We start from the raw sequence: 19926 nt of genomic DNA, 5'->3' as shown, positions 1-19926 counted from the left end.
AATATATCATCATCATCATCATCACCAAAGGCTTTGTGATGGGGGCACTCACCATCTGGATGAGCAGACACAAGTGAAGAGCACTGAAGAGCAAGGAGGTGTGAATAAAGGTACTGTGGGTGTTAGAAAGAATCAAAGCCAAACAGGGAGGGCAAGTGGCACTATTTAATTGGAACATTGGGTATTTTCAGGAAAGTAATGGGAGACAAGATTGGGAAGTTGGCTTTAAATGCCAGACTGACAAGTTTAGTCTTTATTCTACACATAATACTGAGACTTTACGGGATTCTAAATGGGGTAGAGACCAGTTCTGAGCCAGTTTTATGGGGAGTGTTCTGGCTGTTTGTGCAGGACAATCTGGGGAAGGTGAGGGGAGATAGAAGAAAATAAACCACTTAGGAAGCTTCTCCAATACTTCCAATGAGAAGTTGAGGCCCCCCTCTGGGATGGTGGTATGGGAAAGGAAAAGAGGGAATAAGCATGTGGGACATTGGGAAGAATAAACTCAGAACTGTGTCCAACTGGATGTGAGAAGCAAAGGGAGGAGGTGGAGGCAGAGGAAAAGGCAGTTCTGAACTGGATTGCCAATTAGAACTGGATGTCCAGGAACAAGGTGCCGCTCTTCTATAGTAGAATAGTTAAGAATGGCAGAAATAAGGCGTAGGAGAGACTGGTTTTAGGGGGAAGATATATTTGCTTTTTTTTTTTTTTTGTGGTATACAGGCCTCTCACTGTTGTGGCCTCTCCCGTTGTGGAGCACAGGCTCCGGACGCGCAGGCCCAGCGGCCATGGCTCACGGCATGGCCCAGCCTCTCTGCGGCATGTGGGATCTTCCCGGACCGGGGCACGAACCCGTGTCCACTGCATCTGCAGGCGGACTCTCAAGCACTGCGCCACCAGGGAAGCCCTATATTTGCTTTTTGCTATGCTAAGTTTAGGGTGCAGTGGGATATTCAGGTAAAGAATGATATTCAAGAGACACTTGAAAATGTGATCTTTCAACTCAGACTGGTAATTATTTAGAAGATATCTGCATAAAGGTAATAGCTAAAGGTATACAGTTGGATTGACTGTCTAAGAGTGAGAGAGAAAAGACTCAGAGGAGTCATCCTTGGGAAGTACTTCTCATAGCTAGAGGAGTAAAAGAGAAGTGTGTGGAGGAGGGGGCGGGGAGGAAGGAGGGATGAAGAACACGTTACCATAGAAACTACAGTGAAGTCACAGAGAGAGAGAAGTGAGAAGGGACCACTGGACTTGGCCATTAGGAATCATTGCTGACTTACGAGAGAACAATACGTGGAAGAGAAAACTAGATTGTGGATGCAAAGGAAAGAAGAAGTTATGTGGGGAAAGGAAGCAGTCGACTTGAGAGTACACTGTTAGTTCCGGAAGTTCAGGAATGTGAGGACAGAGATGTGACGGGGGCTCAAGGTGGGAGCAGACTTGTTCTTCCCCAGATAAATGACCACACATCAATGTTTAGTCAGAGATGCTTATTGTCTATTCATTAAGAAATAGAAAGCAGGGCTTCCCTGGTGGCGCAGAGGTTGAGAGTCCGCCTGCCGATGCAGGGGATGCGGGTTCGTGCCCCGGTCTGGGAGGATCCCATATGCCGCGAAGCGGCTGGGCCCGTGAGCCATGGCCGCTGGGCCTGCGTGTCCGGAGCCTGTGCTCCGCGGCGGGAGAGGCCACGACAGTGAGAGGCCCGCATACCGCAAAAAAAAAAAAAAAAAAAAAAAAAAAAAAAAAGAAATAGAAAGCAATATTGGTGGAGGAGGCCGGAGGAGGGACTTTGGAACAAACTAAATTGAAAGTCAGGTTACAGCCATCCTAAAGTCATAGACCGTGTTATCTGTATGTGTGCAGTAGCATCTGTTTCAGCAGAGACAGAACTTATTTATCATGCATCAACAGGCTGTGAGAGAGAGGGAAACCAGAAACTCCCCTTCTCCACTAAGGAAAACAAAGCATGATCAACTCTTTGAAAATAATTTAAAAGGTTTGAAAAAGTATTTTAGCAAGGAAAGAACACTAAGAAAAAAAAGTGTATGATAGCTTCCCTTTCTTGACTTTTCCACCCTAATGCACTCCAGGACAATGCCCAGGTGTATCATTAGAACACTTCCAATAATACTATCATTAGAACACTTCCAATAATACTATTAACACTGCCCGAGTTTATGGCATGTCTATCTGCACAGTGCTTTTTATTTTATAGAAAGCTCTCATGATCTCTTTTATCCTCCCAGAATCCCTGGGAGGTATTACTTTTTCTCTGTTTTATAAGGGAAGAAACTGAGAATCAGAAAGAATTGAGAGATTTCCCCCCAAATTACACAGCCAGGAAATGGTAGAGTCCCAAATCCCTTGCACTTTTTTTTCTACACGTTTTCAAATTCCATTCACACGGTCTTCACAGCATAACACTCCATATATGGGATGACAAACCAAAGTGTAGCAAAGTGAGCACCCTCTTTTCTATAATTCTATCAATATGGCCTAAAACTACATCAGTTTGGGGGCACTTTTATTAGGTCAAGTTTCTCACTGAATAGTATCCAGTGCTCCCTTTTCACCCCCATCATAAAGAGCCCCAGGGCAGAAGTTCCTAGGAATGTTTTTCCCTCCCTCCCACATCTGCCCAGTTCAACCAGGCCTCTGAAATGCATGAACAAGGCCTCAACACTTACTTAAACATGCTCCAGATGGGTCAGGAGGCAGGAAAGCAATTCTCTCCTTCAATATCTAGTTTGGTCTAGTAGGAAGAAGGCCAGACTTGGAGGCTGCAGGCTCAGGTTTCATGCTCAAACTACCAGTCTAGCTCTGTGACCCTAGTAAAATCACTGTACACTCTGAGCACCAGTGCCTTGATCTGAAAAATGAGGATACTAATAGCTATTTTATGTTTGCCACAAAGATTCAGGGAAGCACTTGTGAAAGTGGCCCTGTGATGGGTTTGACATTCTGATACTCTGCTGTAGCTGCCTTGAAATTCTTAATAGTTTTTGAAGGAGGAGCTCTGTATTTTCATTTTGGACTGGGCCCTGCAAATTATGTTGCTGGTCCTGCCTGTATGTCCTTGGCCAAGTCACTTAACCTTTCTGGGCTCCAGTTCATAATTAATTAAATTCTTAGGAAAGAAATTGTTAGGAAAATTCTCAATCCTCCTTCTATCTACCTAGTAGCAAAATTTGACAGATTGATCACTCCCTCCTCCTTAAAACATTTTTTCCACTTGACTTCCAGAACACTACACTTTCCTGGTTATTCTCTGCCTCACTGGCTGCTCCTTTGCTGTTTTTTCCCTAATCTATTAGCATGTCCAAAACTAAACTCCTGATCATCTCCTGCAAGCCTGCTCCCCCCAGTCTTCTTTGTCTGTTAATGGTATCTCCATCTTTCCAGTTGCTCAGACCAAAACCCTTGTCATACTCTTTGATTCTTTATCACTCACTGCATATCCAGTTTGTAAGCTACTCCAAAGCCTGACCACTTCTTCATCACTCCCATCACAGTCCAAGCCTTAATCATCTGGATTCTGCAGGATCCTTCTAACTGGTCTCCCTGCTTCCACCTCCTCCCCTGTCCCCATGGTCTGTTCTTTACATAGAATAATCCTTGAAAAATATGCCAGGAACTTCCTTGGAGGTCCAGTGGTTAAGACTTCATGCTTCCACTGCAGCGGGTGCAGGTTTGATCCCTGGTTGGGGAACTAAGATCCCGCATGCCAAGCAGCGTTGCCAAAAATTAAAAAAAAAAAAAGTCAGATGGCATCCATCCTCTGTTCAAAACCATCCCATGACTATCCATCTCAATCAGAGTAGACATCCCTACAAGGGGCAATAAGCTACCTCTCTGAACCCACCTCCTACCACTCCCTCACCTCAGACCATTTGCCAGTGCCTCTCTGCCTACAGTGCCCTCCCAGAGGGCAGCCTGGCAGGCCCCTCACCTCCTTCAGTCCCGAACAACTGTCACCCTGTTTAAAATAGCAACCACCATCAACTTTCCCCCCTTGTTCCTTATCCTATCATTCCATGCTCACTTTTCTTTCTTCTTTTCAAAAAATTTATTTATTTATTTTTGGCTGCATTGGGTCTTCATTGCTGCGCGGTCTTTCTCTAGTTGCGGTGAGCAGGGGCTGCTCTTTGTTGTGGTGCGTGGGCTTCTCATTGCAGTAGCTTCTCTTGTTGCGGAGCACAGGCTGTAGGCACATGGGCTTCAGTAGTTGTGGCACGTGGGCTCAGTAGTTGTGGCTCGCAGGCTCTAGAGCGCAGACTCAGTAGTTGTGGCGCACGGGCTTAGTTGCTCCGCAGCATGTGGGATCTTTCCGGACCAGGGTTCAAACCCGTGTTCCCTGCATTGGCAGGAGGATTCTTAACCACTGCGCCACCAGGGAAATCCTTACTGCTATATCTTCAGCACAGAGGTCAGTGCCAGTGAATGACAGTAGAAAGAGCTCTGGAACAGATGATGGTATTACTAAGTAACAGCAGCATCAGCCCCTCTGAGCGTATAAAGTACTTTCACAGGCTGCACACCCATGAGGCTGGCCCTGCATACAGGAGTGAGGGCATTTATGGGGACTGCTCTGGGCTAAGCCTCCTACTAGATTATACTGTGGGGATAGAAAGGTGAATCAGGAGTGGTAACCACCCTCAAAGAGTTTGTGGCCTAGAGAGAGGTACTATGTATATATGCAAATAACTCTAGAACAAGGCAGCTTTTGTTAAAAATATCTGGCCTTGAATGCCTAACATCTCACACACTGCTAACGACTCTAGACTTCACTACAGAGGGAAAGGACAATGAACTATGGCTTGTGAATTTACTGACTGGCTATTTTTGTCCCAGACAAGTTCCTGCTGTGGCCTGCTTATCACAACAGAGACACCTTGCCTAACTTCCAATCTAGTTTGCTCCAAACTCCCTCCACCTGCCCCCTCCACCCAGTATTGCTCTCTAATTACTGTTAACTTGAGACCCCACCCTCATACAGTCCCTCCACATTCTGCTCCTAGATATCAGAACATGGGGTGGAATCAACTTAGGCAGGCTGCAGCAGGGTGAAAAGGGTCTAAATATTATTTTCCTCCAATAAAGATGTGCATATCTCTATGGGCCTACAGTACCCAGAACTCAGGGACTAACATCGGTCCACCTTCGTCCACCTTTGTAGTCTGACAGCCTTGCTCAGTACATGGCACAGAGGAGGCATTCAGGAAGGTTTGCTGAATCGTTGAACTGGGTCTTACAAGCTTTAAGAATAATTGTATTTAAGAAGTAATTCTGTATCTTCTGTAAGACGTCCTAGAAGTATTCTAAAAGGTTATCTTATTTCATTATCATAAGAAATAACCTAATCAGTAAGAATTAAAACATATCAAATAAAGCGACTAATTTAAAATGCCAGTTTAAGTTATAAAACACTCCTGTTTTATAATTTTCAAAGCTACTTTAACTTGTATTGGGGTTTTTAAAACCCTGTATCTGAAAATCCAAAAATTATCATGAGATAAATTGCAAGTTACACTTTCCATTCCCTATAGGACTTCTTGGAATAGGGACTCCCTGGAGTTATCTGAATTTTTAGGTAGAGATTAACTTATGAGAAAGACTGGGGAACCGAGAAACTTAAAGCTAGAGCTTAGGATCTAGTAATTAAATACCACATTGTTTTGGTGGTAAGCCCTTGAGTGCTTGTTATATAATTCTCAATATTTTTCAGTGTGTTTGAAAAACCTGCTTCTCTCATATGTTCACATCACACATACATTTTCATACCCAGGTAAGGTGAAGCATAACAAGATGACCCATTTTATAATCAGTAAGATGTGGTGCCACCAGTAAGTAAGAAAATTTGGGGCAGGTAAATCTTCCCCCTCCTTGGTTCTCAATTTCTCTGTGTATAAAATAGGGGGAGGGACTAGATGGTTTAGGAGGAGATGCTAATGCCTTAAGAGTCTATGGAAGTAGAGGGCATCTACTCATATTATAAAGGTTTTCTCTTTATAAAGGATTCCCTTCAGGTTTTCTCTGAGTTCTTTAGTGCATTTAAACTGTGACTTGACTTACCAAAATCTTGTCACTATATTTTTATTACTAATAACAGCAACTAACACTTACTAAGCAGGTTGAATATGCTAGGCACCATGTGTTCAATATGACAGGCACATATGAAATGCATTATTTGATTCAGTCATCCCAATAACCTCATGAGGTACATACCAATATTGTCCCATTTTGTAGGTAGGTAAACTGGCTCCAAGACTAAGTGGCCTAAGGTGACTGAATTAGGGAATGTGGCAACCCTGGAATTCAAACTCTCTTCACTTCAGTATCTGACTCCAGATACAGTGTTAACCCTGCATCTCACAGACTGTTTGCCTGTAATAGGAGGTGGTCAGTGTTCCTTTCCTTGGTGAACAATCCTGATCCTCTGTGCCTCTTTGCCTTCACAAATCGGGTGACCGATTGAAGATGGGTGATTCCTTTGGTTTCAACTTAATTTCTGTGACATAATACGCTGATATTTTCATTAAGAAATGCTTTTTTACTTTCCCTGGATGAGTCACAGTGGATTTCACTAGTTATCTTGAGTCACTTGTGAATGATTAGGAGCAGAAGAGGGTTCAAATTTGCTTTGAATTCCCAATTTAGTTCTTTATGTCTATTATCTAAGTCTAACAGCAAGACTTTCCATTACTTTGCATCAGGTTAAGATGAGAAAATGCCACATGCAGGAAAACAATATAAGATTAATTTCACATCTTCATAGTTTTCGCATTCATAATATTCACTTTCACAAGAACTGTGTGAGGTGGGCAAGTCAGGAATTATTCACCCACTTTGCAAATGAGGAAGGATAGTCACGAAAGGGGAAGTGATTTGTTCAAGGACATTGAGCTGGTTAGGTGCTAGACTTGGTGTTCTTCCTATACTATGCCACCTCTGTATGTAAAAAGGAACATCGGACTCAGGTACTTCTTAGCAGACCCAAATGACTGCCATACCGGTGGCTGTGACGTACCAGCCTGTGGCTGCAGGGCTGCCTGTATAACTAGCCACTATGGTGGAGGAGGACATAGCACCAGCTGTGCCCCCTGCTCACACCTGTGCAGTATGATAAAGAAAGTAGAAGTAGCCAGCAGCTGTGGTCCAACTAGATAAAACTTTTAGGCAGGAAGTCAAGTGACAAGTGAACTCGGGTATGTGTGTGTTTTTAACTGTTAGTTACTTTTGACATTTTAAAAAAGGGTTCTTGTGGAAGTCAGACCAAACAGCAGGAAGGTATTGCAGCAAGATGGATTTGGGAAAGGGCCAGTCTCACTTGATGCTCCATCAGACACCTGATCCTCATCAGGAAGAGACCCATGTTCCAGGTAATGAAAGAGACCTTAAGAGGTAGTGGCTGTTGGGAAGGATTGGACTATGATTATTTTCCTCTTTTTATGGCTCTGGCAAAAAAGGGGCATAATTGGATACGTTCATATATTAGAATGAAAGAATTGGGGCTATATAACTTTCTGAGGTGCCTTCTAGCACTAAGATTCTAATAAGCCAGAGAAACACAAGGAAATAATAAATAAATTATTAATAATATATATAAATGAAAGATAACGAAAATACCCAATACCAGATAGTTGTGGTAAAACAGATACAACCATATACTTCTTTGGTAGCGTAAATATAGTGAAACTTTTGGAAAGGGATCTGGCAATAAGTAGCAAGAACGATAATAGTGTTTATTCTTTTGACTCACTAATCTTAGTCTTTGGATCTATCCTAAAGCAGCATTTCTGCTGCTTTTGCAGAACCCTAGGCCTTGAGGCAGTGATTTAAAACTTTTTAATGCCATGGATCCCTTTGGCATTCTGATGAACCTCTAGACCCCTTCTTAGACTAAGAAGTCTAAACACATAAAATTAAATACATAGGATTATAAAGGAAACAATTATATTAAGATAAGTTATCAAAATAAAAAACTATGATATAATAATATATGTGCTTATTTATAGATGCATTAAATAACAAGATCTAGTGGTGGATCTAATTACCACTGTATCAAATCAAATATATCATCTCAAATAAATGATATTTTAAGGTATCTGCAATAACTGTCATGTTATATGAAGAAAATCTGTAATTTCTTTTTGTGACAAAATCACACACTGCTAAAACTACCGTGGTTTGTTACCTACATTCATAATTGAAGGAAATGGTCATTTAAATTAAAGATTGGTAAAAATAAAAGTATAATTTTCCCCCATCCAAGTTCACCATTAAGGACTTCTGTCCTAAAAACAAAAGGTGCCATGGTCCAAGGGGCATTTTCTCTTTTGGGGGTCCCAGTGCAAATTTGAAATCATTCTATAGTCTCTAAGAAGTTCTACATCAAAGACCAACATTAACTTTTCACAAACTTGGATGGCAACAGAACCTTTCTTGATATTAACTTTAATATTCCAAAGAACTTGGAGAAACATCATCCAAAGGAAAAATATACAAAAGAAAAAAAAGAAAAATATTCATGTGTACATGAAATATTTATTATAATTTGATCTACAATGGCAAAAAAAAATAACTGGCAACAACCTAAATGCTCAATACGAGTGGAGTGAGTGGATAAATGAGAATACATCAACTCAATTAAGTATCATGTAACTGCTAAAGTTATAATTATGAGGACAAGATGATGGAATATATTTTTGATGTATCAGGTTAATAAATGATAAAACTGTGGTATGCCATCATTGCAACTTTGTTTAATATAGGGACTAGATGAATACAAGGAATAAAATGAAAACAGGTTATAGGATGGCAGAACATGGCTGATTTTTTTCTTTTATGTTTGTACAATATGTACACTATTTTGAAAAAATTAATAGGTTGGTAGCACACTTATGTACAAATACTGACCTTTTCATTTAAAAAATGTTGACCGAATGTTTGCTCCCAGGCATTCTTCAGAGATACAAGAATAAATAAGATATAGTTCTTGTCCTCAAAAGGCTAGGAGGTAAAACTTACACACCCAGTAAGGGGATTCTACCATTTTTCTATAGGACTCTTTTCCTGTTAATGCCACAATTCATCATTATCTCCCATAACTTTCATTTTGATCCTACAGAAGTCATTGGAACTTGGAGTTTAAGAAACAGAGAGCAACTCAGAAAAAGAAAAGCTGAAGTGCAAGAAAAGCAAACTTCACAATGGCAATTTGGGTATGGTATTGCTGCAAGGGGAAAGGAACTGATATTTATCTAGCATATGCTACTTGTCAAGTGGTGCTGAGCACTTTACGCACTATATTTCATCTTTCCAAAAATCCCATAAATTGGGAGCTGTTATCCTTATTTTACAAAAAAACAACAACAACAACCAAGTCTCTGAAGGTTAAATCTCTTGCCTAAAGTCACCCATCTAGTAAAGTGATGGGAACAGAATCTTATTTATGGTCTCTTTTTTTTTTTTTTTTTTTTTTGCGGTACGCGGGCCTCTCACTGCTGTGGCCCCTCCCGTTGCGGAGCACAGGCTCCGGACGCGCAGGCCCAGCAGCCATGGCTCGCGGGCCCAGTCGCTCCGCGGCATGTGGGATCTTCCCGGACCAGGGCACGAACCCGTGTCCCCTGCATCGGCAGGCGGACTCCCAACCACTGCGCCACCAGGGAAGCCCTATGGTCTCTTTTAATTACAGTACCAGGTGATCAAATTATGTATATTGTAGAGAGGCCTGGTGTTCAACCACCCTAGTAATATAACCATAGAAGTATCTTTTGGGAGCGGGAGACACCATTGAGAAGACCCCCAAGCTTGTTCTCCAAGCTTTCTATTAGTGAAATTCTTCTTGAATGAGTGTAGTTAACTCTCCATGGAGTAAACCAAAGCACTGTCTGTAAATGAGTGATGGAAGAGTTTGAGAGTTCCTAAGTGTCCAAAGTCAGCTGTATGTAATCTCAGGAAGGGAGTACATGAACATGACTATAAATTAGGCAGCATCTAACTGCACCATTTAGAATATAACTGTGAAAACAGAGGTATTGCCTGCTTGGAAATAAAAGGGAGCCCAAGGAGCCAAAGTACAGCATCCATCTGAGCCAGGGTTTCTCAACGCTGGTGTTATTAATGCTGTGGGTAGGCGACTTCTTTGTGTGGGAGGCTGTCCTGTGCATTGAAGATGTTTCGCAGCACCACTAGCCTCTAGAAACCCACAGGACTCTCCCCTCCCCATTGTGACAACCAAAAATATCTCCAGACCTTGTTAAATGTCTCCTGGGGTCAGGGTAGAGGAGGTAAAATGCTCCCAGTTGAGAACCACTGATCTAAGCACTCTTCTTCTTTAAAAATTTTTTAAGATTTAGATGTGTATTTCTTCTTTACTGTAAAAATGTTTCCTTCAATGGCAAAAATAACATAGGTATACATTTTTCACAGGGCCGGGCTCTGCTTTGTGAAAAAAAAACAAAAAAACATAGGTATACATTTTTCTAGGCATCATTTTTTAAAAAAACATACAGTGCAGATGTTTTAAGTACCTATTCCCACTGTGGACTGAGTATCGTCTGTTCTGCAACAACACATGTTTCTACAACACCAGTTAGCTCACATGTGATTGGTAAATAGGAGAATGATGTCAGTATAATGTGGAAATTGTGTTAGTTCATAATTTTTCCTACTCAGAAGAAGCCAGAATAGTGGGAATAGAGTTAAAACCTTCGCAGGAAAGGAAAAAGCCTTCAGCTTGGCTGCTGTATAGACAGGGTCCTTTTCAGCCTTCCTCCGGGGCTTCTTCCCCAGAGAAGGACATTAGTAGCCTTGCAATGATCTCCACACATAGCAGGTTGCACTTCCTCCTGTGCTCAACTTAGTGGCAGCCCTGCTGGCTCAGAGCACCCTTATTTGCATGATCTCAGCACTGAAAGCCTGCATTTACACTGTTGCTTTTGTGCATTTTTACCATCCCTGAGGCAGCCTCCAGCCATAGTAAGCTGCCTGTCTGGACTATCCAAGTTATCTCTCCCTTGTCCCAATTACTGTTTATGCTAGTGTTAAAAAGTTGCATAGGATTTGAGTCATTTGCCCCAACTTTATTTTTTCCCCATAAGCACTGTCACTCTTAGTGCATGATTTTGCAGAAAGTGAGGTTTTTCAGGAATGCATATATGTTATAGCAGAAACTTCTGTACTCAAGTCCTCTGGCAGGTGACTGTTGAAAAACACACAATTAGTTCCCCTAATTCCTTACTCACCAAGCAACCTTCTGATCATTTCTTGCCTTCCCAAGTCTTTGCATTTCTCACTGTTCATTTAAAAATTGGTCTTTAAGTTTACATATCAATCTCTTAGAGCTGGTTGATGAGCTCTGACCCTAGAAATGGAGCTGGTTTCAGTATGCCTATAGAATTGGGCTTCTGTGCTCATTGGTTTGAGGGGGGCAAGGCTGAAGAAGTCACTGGAGTAGGTAGAACCTTGGTGAGCCTCTTGGCAGCTGGCTGGCCTTGCTGTTGTGACACATATCTATACTACTGAGGGCTGTCCTCACTACAACATTCTACACAGTGAAACCCTAGTTCCAGAGAGAAGCGGTAGAGTGTAATAGTTAAGAGCCTGGCTGCTAAAGCCAGATGGCTAAGTGACTAGATTTGAAGAGTGGCTCCCTTACTTCTTAGCCATTTCACTTTGGGCAAGTTATTCAACCTCTCTGTGCTTCAGTTTTTCATCTACAAAATGGAGATAATAATAGTATCTACCATATAAGTTGATGTGAAGACTATATGAGATAACAGAATAAGTAAATTACTTAAAACAGTGCCTGGCATATAGGAAGCGCCATATATATGTATATGTATATTTCTGATATTTATATAAGAGTACTAGTTTCTATCTGGATGATTCATTCATATACGTTATTACATGAAATTCTTAGAACAACCACATGAGGTTGGGCAGATACTATTTACTCCATTTTACCTGTGAAGAAATCAAGGCATAGAGAGTTTAAGTGACTTGCCCATGATCACATAGCTGATAAGTGACTGAGTACAGATTAAATTTTAGGCCACACAGATATATTTGTATCTTTTGAGAAACTACCAGGAAGAATATGGAACATTACTCAGATTTCCCTCATATAGAGATCTACATAGCAAATTATTTAGGATTTAATTTCTAGGATAATAATGTTGCCTGAAGAATTCACATACATCATCTTTTTAAAATCTGACAATAAGGACTTTATAATTTATCTTGTTACCTTGGTTACTTGGAATTAAACTTCCAAATGCTGAGGTACCATATCATTTTTACCTTCTATATTATTTTTAATATTTATTTTAAACTGTACTATTACAATATGTACCTTTTTTATATTGACTTCAAACTGGTTTTGATGAGACAACCTTTAAAAAAATTTAATTATGGAAATTTTCAAACACACAAAAGTAGAATAGGGTATACATGTTTTAAGTGTACAAGGAACTACAAGCATTGCATAGGTGTAAAAAACACGGGTTTTATCTCCAAAGACTGTCTTGTTTACTAAAAGAAATAGGGTTTCTCCAGAAATAACTACAGGATGAGGCAGCCTATGTTCTTTACCTTAAGCATAATCCTCATAATAAATCCTATAGGAGTGGTAAGCAGGAGAGCATTTCAGCCCTGTGGTCTGTTGGAGAAGGCTCCATGGGGCAGGTAGCATGAAACAGAATTTCAATAGGTTTAGAAAAATGATGAAATGTTATTTATAGTATCTTTTTCTTCCCCCAAGTCCATCTATATTAGCCATCTGTATTTGGTTATATTTGCAGTACCTAACAATTTGTCATTGGTTGCAATACCCATGCATATCCTTTCATCTTCTAGATCTTTATCTGTTGGTTCAGAGTAGGTATAATATGACCACTCATGCCTTTCCACCAAGCTGCTTTACCTCAAGGAAGTGTTTTTGCAGCTTTGGAGCTTTGGACTCAGCTTTGGCCACTTAGCCTGCTTTACACAAGGCACTGTATTAGATAAGCAAGCCATATACATCATTCACCTGCAGGCTGCGCAGATGAGCAGGCCTGCATTGCAGATCTAGGAACACAATCATATCAGTTTACCCAGGGTATAGAGAAATGAATTCACATAGACTAAACCCAAAGAGACTAGTATATAAACAAGAATGCCAGTCTATTAATGTATAACATCAACAATACATTTTCCATAACCAAGCTTTAAATGTATGCTCTCAAATGCATGCAAACACACACACACACACACACACACACACACACACATGCTACACTCACCAAGAAGGTTCCTGTTGAGGAAGGCATCAAAGGCAAAAAGTCCTGAGGGTCATTTCCTCTCCCGACAATTGAGAGCATCTAGAACTACTTCTTCATTTTACAAACAAGGAGACTGAGGCCCAGAGAGAGATTAAGTGACTTGTTCAAGGTCGTGCAACAAGGCAGTGGGAGTCCTGAGACTGTTATTACCAAATGTTTATTTGAATTCTGGAACCCTGTTGCTGACACTAATTCTGATTTCTCTATAGAGAGAAAAAACGCAAGCGGCAGAGAACAGGAAAAAGAAGTGAAAGAGGCAGAAAGAGACAACAAAATAGAGAAATGAAGGTGGAGCCTCTGTCACAATTAGAAAAGGAAATGATGGAGAAAGCACCAACACCTACAGAGAAAGAAACTGAACCACCCAGGAGTGTGACCGAAGCTCTCCTTCCGGTAGCCTCCACGCAAAGAGTTGCGCCCAAGAAACATTTTTCTGAAATAGGTCAAGAAAGCATTATCCATCAGGAAAATTCTTCTGAATACCAAGAAACAGCAGTACAAAACCACCCTTCTGAAATACTCCAAGATATGGCTGAATCTGAAGACCTCTCTCCTAAAATGTGCCAAGCAATAGCTGTATTTCAAGACCATCTTTCCAAAATGCGCCATGATATGGCTCAACCTGAAGACCTCTCTCTTAAAATGTGCCAAGAAACCGCTGCAGCCAAAGCCCTTTCTTCTAAAACATCTGAAGATATAGCTGACCTGGAAGGATGCCCTCTTAAAGCATACCCCAAACCAGATGTGCCTAAAGGCTACACTCTTGAAACATACCAAAAAAGAGCTGAACCTGAGGAACACAATTCTGAACTAGGTCAAGGAATAGCTGAGACTGAAAATTTTGTTCCTAAAGCACAAGAAATAGCTGTGCCTAAGGAGCTTTCTATAAAAACATACCAAGAAACAGTTGAACCTGAACACTTTTCTCATAAAACATATAAAGAAATTGCTGTGTCTAAAGCCCCCTCTCATATAACAATCCAAGAAACACCTGGGTCTGAAAAATATTCACCTGAAGTATACCAAGAAACACTTGGGTCTGAAGAATATTCACCTGAAATATACCAAGAAACAGCTGGGCCTGAAGACTATGCACCTGAAATATACCAAGAAACACCTGGGCCTGAAGACCTCTCTACTAAGACATATAAAGATAAGGATGTGCCTGAAGAATGCTTTCCAGGACTGTACCAAGAAAGAGGTGGGCCCCAAGACCAGGATCCTAAAGCACACCAGGAAGATGCTAAGGATGTTTATATTTTTCCTTGAGGTAGGTTTTTTTTAATTGGGATCAAGCTAGTGACATGCCACTTATTTGTGTTCCCTGCTCATAATCAGAGTACCAGATAGGTTTATCTCCCTTGCAGCGGTGATTTATTGCTTTCTTTGACAATCCTGGGTTATCCCACTTATCTCAGTGGGTATCATCAATGTCTTTGGCTAGTTTCAAGTGAAAAATGTTTTTCATTCAACCAATATCTGTTGGTATATTACCATATAATTAAAAGAAAATCATTGAAACTATAAGTGTGTATAGTGGGTACTTGTACATACTATCCATTTTGGGAAGCTTTAGCCAGTGTAGAAGAATGAACCCCACATAGAGTGAGTTATGTGCAAAATATTTTAAGGGACAATTACATTTAGATTAACAAGAAAACTTGGTGAATAAAGTTTTCTCTAGAAAATTAAAATTTCCTGGCAAACTAAAGGTAAGTAAATTCATGGTACAAGCTACCGTGGGAGATACAAAGACATGAAATATGATCCTGGTAATAGGGAACTCATTCTTGTAGGGCTTACCAGGCTTATCCCAAACCCTTTCTATTTAAATATTTGCTCCTGAAAAGCTTTCTCCTCTGCATAGCGTTTAAGAAATAATGTGACCTTTCTTCAGTTTGACTTGTCTCAGGGACATAACTGAGAGCCTTGATTCTCTTTGTGCAATACTGTACACAGTATAAGAAATGGGCTGTCTAGCAGACCATAGCTATCCCCAGGGAATTGTGTTCTAAAGAAATCCCTTGGTAGCTTATTTTCTCTTTCTCCTAAAATATGAGTGCAACAAAAACCTGGGGTTATTGTATTCCAAGTAATACAGGTTTTGAGGAAATACCTTTTAAAAAATTACAGTAAAAGCAGACATATGAAGCACTCCTTGTACTGACAGGAGTCCCCTGATGGAGAAGCAGCTCTAATAAACACAGTGCCCAATTCTAAGAGTTTCATTTTAATCCCAGCAAGGTTAAGATGGGCAATTAATTAATGCTTATTTTGTTTTGGGCTTTGTCTTACCAAACAAGTGGAAATACCTACCTTTTTGCTGATTATAAAATTGTCATAATAATAAATTATAAATGTTTATTATAATAAATTAAAGCAATATATAAGTGACTGTAGAGTAAAAGTCCCCTATAATACCATCTCCTATCTCTGATCCCCAAGGTTAAGTTTTTGTTTTGTTTTAACAAATGAGATGGTATCAATACAATACATTCCATTTTATAACCTGCTTTTTTTCACATACAATATATATTGTGGCCATCTTAATGACATCTTTTGTAACAATTATACAGTATTATACGTACAATAATTTATTCAACCAATCCCTATAATGATGAACACTTAGATTACTGCCAAGTTTTACTATTACAGCAATGTTCAATGAACATCATTGGAAGTAACATTTATTTAAATAACATTTATTTGGCACTTTCTATCTGCCAGACACTGTATTAAACATTTCATGTGAATCACTTTATTCAGTGTTAAAAACCCTAGTGGATGAATAATATTATCCTTATTTTATAGATAAGGAAACTAAGGCACTGGAAGCTTAAGTTGGTCTGATTACTTCCTTTGGACAAATCCCTAGAAGTTGAATTCCTGGGCCAAAGGGTATCAGCATTTAAAGTCTGGATATATTCTGTCAGACTAGCCTCCAAAAATGTTGTAGCAATACACAGAAACCAAGAATTTATGTAAGTGCCTGTTGCCCATGCCCTTGACAACACTGCACATGATTGTTTTAAAAATCTATGCCTATTATGCTAGGTTAAAAAAAAACCTAATTGTTTTAATTCCCACTTTTTTATGACTAATGCTGCTAGGCATATTTTTATGATTATTATGAATTCAGTTTTTTTCTTTTGAGAATTGCCTGTTTGAATCCTTGTTCCATTTTATATTTGGGATATCTACCTTTTTGATTGATTTTAAAAATCTCTTTAAATAATAGTTATTAAATCTTTACCTACATATAAGTTGTAAATATTTTTCTAGTTGTTTGTGGTTTAACTTTGTTTATAGTAGTTTGGCATTCTATATGACAAAATTTTAATGTTAATTTTTAGTTATTCAAACCTGTCACGATTTTAATTCTTAATGATTCAAACCTGTCAGTCTTTTCCCTTATGGCTTGTGGTCTGCTTAGAAAGGCCTTTATAACCTTAAGATTAAAGGAATATTCTATTGTTTCTACAACATTTACTGTATCTTAATATTTAAATCTTTAATTCATCTGAGATTTGTTTTTGTGCAAAGTGTTAGGTAGAGTTTTTTTTCTCCAAGTGGATAGCCAATCATCCCAATACCATTTATTAAATGTATTTTCGTATTTTATTTTATTTTACAGAAATGAAGGAAAAACCCAAAGCAGAAGAACCAGAGATACCAGCAATTCCGAATGTTCCTCAAGAGATTCACCCAGAAAATGAAATTTATAGTTGTTTTGCTTTAACAATGTGCAACCATGATAGTTGTCCAACAAAATTCACATCTTAGTACATTATATGTGTGATTTTTCTCAAAATATGGTAGAAATCTCTACAATATTCATTAATATTTTAACAGTGGTTTTTCCCCCATATATAGACCACATCTGAAAGAGAGAACTAATGTGATTTTTCAGGCTCTACCACATAGACAACATCCTGCTAGTGTGTGTGTGTCTGTGTGCACACCCACGCGTGCGCACGCGTGTGTATGTGTAGGTATATTAGGGAGAGGATAGTGGTGGGAACAGACTTAAGAATTAGTCCTGCCCTTAAGAATTAGTCAAATAATAAGTCAAATAAGAATTAGTCAAATAGACTTAAGAATTAGTCCTGCCCTTAAGAATTAGTCAAATAAATGTTTGTTTTCAGGGGAAAATTACTGAGCCCTCTCTTTTCCCATTTTTAAGTCTGAACAATTAAAATTTGAGGAAATATATAGTTTTCTTATAAACTTTGTTCAATTACTAATGTAACAATAACATCAAAATCTTATTCAGCCTTCAGATGGCTTTTAACAATTTAACAATTTTAACAATTCTTATTCTGGGACTCCTTCAAAGATATTTTGGAGTGATGAATGTAGTTGTGTATTTGAATTTTGATTTTCTATTTTTACTTTTTATACATTGCAATTGTGCAAAATGTACATTAAATCATTATCACATGTTTGTGTGGACAGCATCATGGTAAGCACTGTGAGGGTTAGAAGACCTAATAACACATAGTCCTTGCCCACTAGGAGTTTAATCTAGTCTCGTGGGGGAATAAAACAGAAAACAAATAATTACAAAAGAAAATAGTAATGCTAGTGCCATTTGAATTAGAAGATACAACAGAGGGAATGCTCACTTTTTTGCTGGAGTGACCCGAAAAAATTACACGAGTGGAGCCTTGAAAGATGGAGAGGATTTGTAATATAGGTGAGGATAGCAGCATTATTGTATGTGACACAGAGAAAGGTGAATTAAAGACATGTTCAAGAGAACTGCATGCAATCTACAGTTAATGCAGGGTCCGTGTGGAATAGCAGGCTAGCAGGCTGAAAATTATTGTATTATTGGAGTGTATGGAATTTTGCTTGCCTAACTAAGAAGTATATTATTTACTTAGGTAATGGGGAACTAAGTAAGACTTTTGAACAAAGAGATGGCAGTTTTCGTATTTCAGGAATATTTATCTGGTGATAATGGTCAGGATTAACTGAAAATGACGAGAGACTGGGGGCAGGAGTAGAAACTATTCTGGGCAGGAAGATGTCTGAAAATCTTCCCCAGTAAGATGTTATGGAAAAACCAGAACGAACTTTTTGGCCAGCCCAGTATTTTTGAGGGGAAGAGGTTTGTTTTCAGTTTTCCTTCTGTTATTACAGAGGACTCAAAATAAAGGAGATTTCTGCAAATGGTTCAGCAAGGGCACAACTATGCAAGCTCTCCATATAGGCACTGTTCTAGGTACTAGGCTAGAGTGAAGAACAAGACAGGATCCCAGTCTCTCAAGCATTCATGGTGTAGAACAGTGGTTCTCAACCCTCACCATATATTAGAACCACTGGGGAAGATTTCAAAATCACAGTTGCCCAGGCACCTCCCCAGGGATTCTGATTCACCTATCTAGGGTGACATCAAGACATATTTTTTTACATTGTTTTTTGCTCTAAATAATTTTTGAGGAATAATTTTAGAATTATATAAAAGTTGTAAAGATAGTACAGAAGTTCCTATATAGCTCTCACCCAGTTTACCCTAATGTTAATATCTCATATAACCACGGTCCATTTATCAAAACTTAAGAAACTAAGAGTGTTGCATTACCATTAACTAAACTACAGATATTATTGGGATTTCATTAGTTTTTCTGCTAATGTCTTTTTTCTGCTTCTGGATGCAATCTAGGCTACAACGTTGCATTTAGAGCAGTGGCCCCCGACCTTTTTGGCACCAGGGATGGGTTTCATGGAAGACAATTTTTCCACGGAGGGTGGGGGATGGTTCAGGAGGTAATAGGAGCAGTGGGGAGCGATGGGGAGCTGCAGATGAAGCTTCACTGGCTCGCCTGCCTGCTGCTCACCTCCTGCTGTGCGGCCTGGTTCCCAACAGGCTGAGGACCAGTACCGGTCCATGGCCTGGGGGTTGGGGACCCCTGATTTAGAGTATTTTAATGGCTCTCCAAATGATTCTAATGTGCAGCTAGGGTTGAGGACCACTGGTATGGTGGGAGGTTACAATGCTATTTCCCTCCTATTTGCCACACCCTCTCCCACAATAAAATTTCCCCCCTCAGCATATATTAATTGAACAATGATTACTCATATCCCATTGTATTACTCAAGTAACAGTAAATATTGAGGACAGCACACCATATGATAGTCCCTTACATCTGGATGGCACTTCAGAACTTGTACTTTCAAATACATTTTTAAAAATTTGATCTGCACAAGAATCTTTGAAATAGGCTGGGCAGTGATTACCATTCCCATTTTACAGATGAGGGGATAACTGCAGAAAGGATGAGTACTCACCCAAAGTCTCATCTAACTTCCTCAGTGTTCTTTGTGATGGTTTTCAATCTTTGGAAATCTTGTCTCAATTTTACCTGCCAGGGTGGGTCAAGATTAGAGAAAGAGTAAACTGAAACCTCAAGTTCTAAAAGTGTTTCATTAAGATGAATCTTATGAAATTTGCATATGTACAATGTACAGGGGCACAAAGGTGAAAGAGATAAGGAAGTGGATGATATGAAGAAATATAGTACATTAGAGGAAGAGGGGTCTTTCTACCTTTTAGGACCCTTTCTGCTTACCTTCTTATCCCACTCCCTATATA

The 19926-nt window shown here is 39.6% G+C and overlaps 1 protein-coding gene across 6 annotated transcripts in view; it reads left to right on the top strand.

The window, feature by feature from the left end:
• The window catches only part of HEMGN (hemogen), a 42284-nt gene extending 25192 nt beyond the window's left edge, over positions 1–17092 (top strand). For 4 of the 6 annotated variants that reach the window (XM_081237406.1, XM_081237409.1, XM_081237407.1 and 1 more), the window contains 4 exons: positions 7257–7382; positions 9131–9224; positions 13538–14598; positions 16963–17092. In XM_081237406.1, the coding sequence (XP_081093532.1) occupies positions 7257–7382; positions 9131–9224; positions 13538–14597 (1280 nt within the window). In that variant the 3' untranslated portion in view covers position 14598; positions 16963–17092. Of the gene's footprint in view, positions 1–5778; positions 5870–7256; positions 7383–9130; positions 9225–13537; positions 14599–16962 lie in introns of those variants that run through there. The other 2 variants (XM_081237410.1, XM_081237411.1) reach the window with 2 other exon arrangements.
• Positions 17093–19926: the final 2834 nt, after the last annotated feature.

Source organism: Mesoplodon bidens (genome assembly GCF_964165515.1).
Source record: "Mesoplodon bidens genome assembly, chromosome: 6".
NCBI lineage: Eukaryota > Metazoa > Chordata > Mammalia > Artiodactyla > Ziphiidae > Mesoplodon > Mesoplodon bidens.
This window is presented reverse-complemented; position numbering and strand designations above follow the sequence as displayed.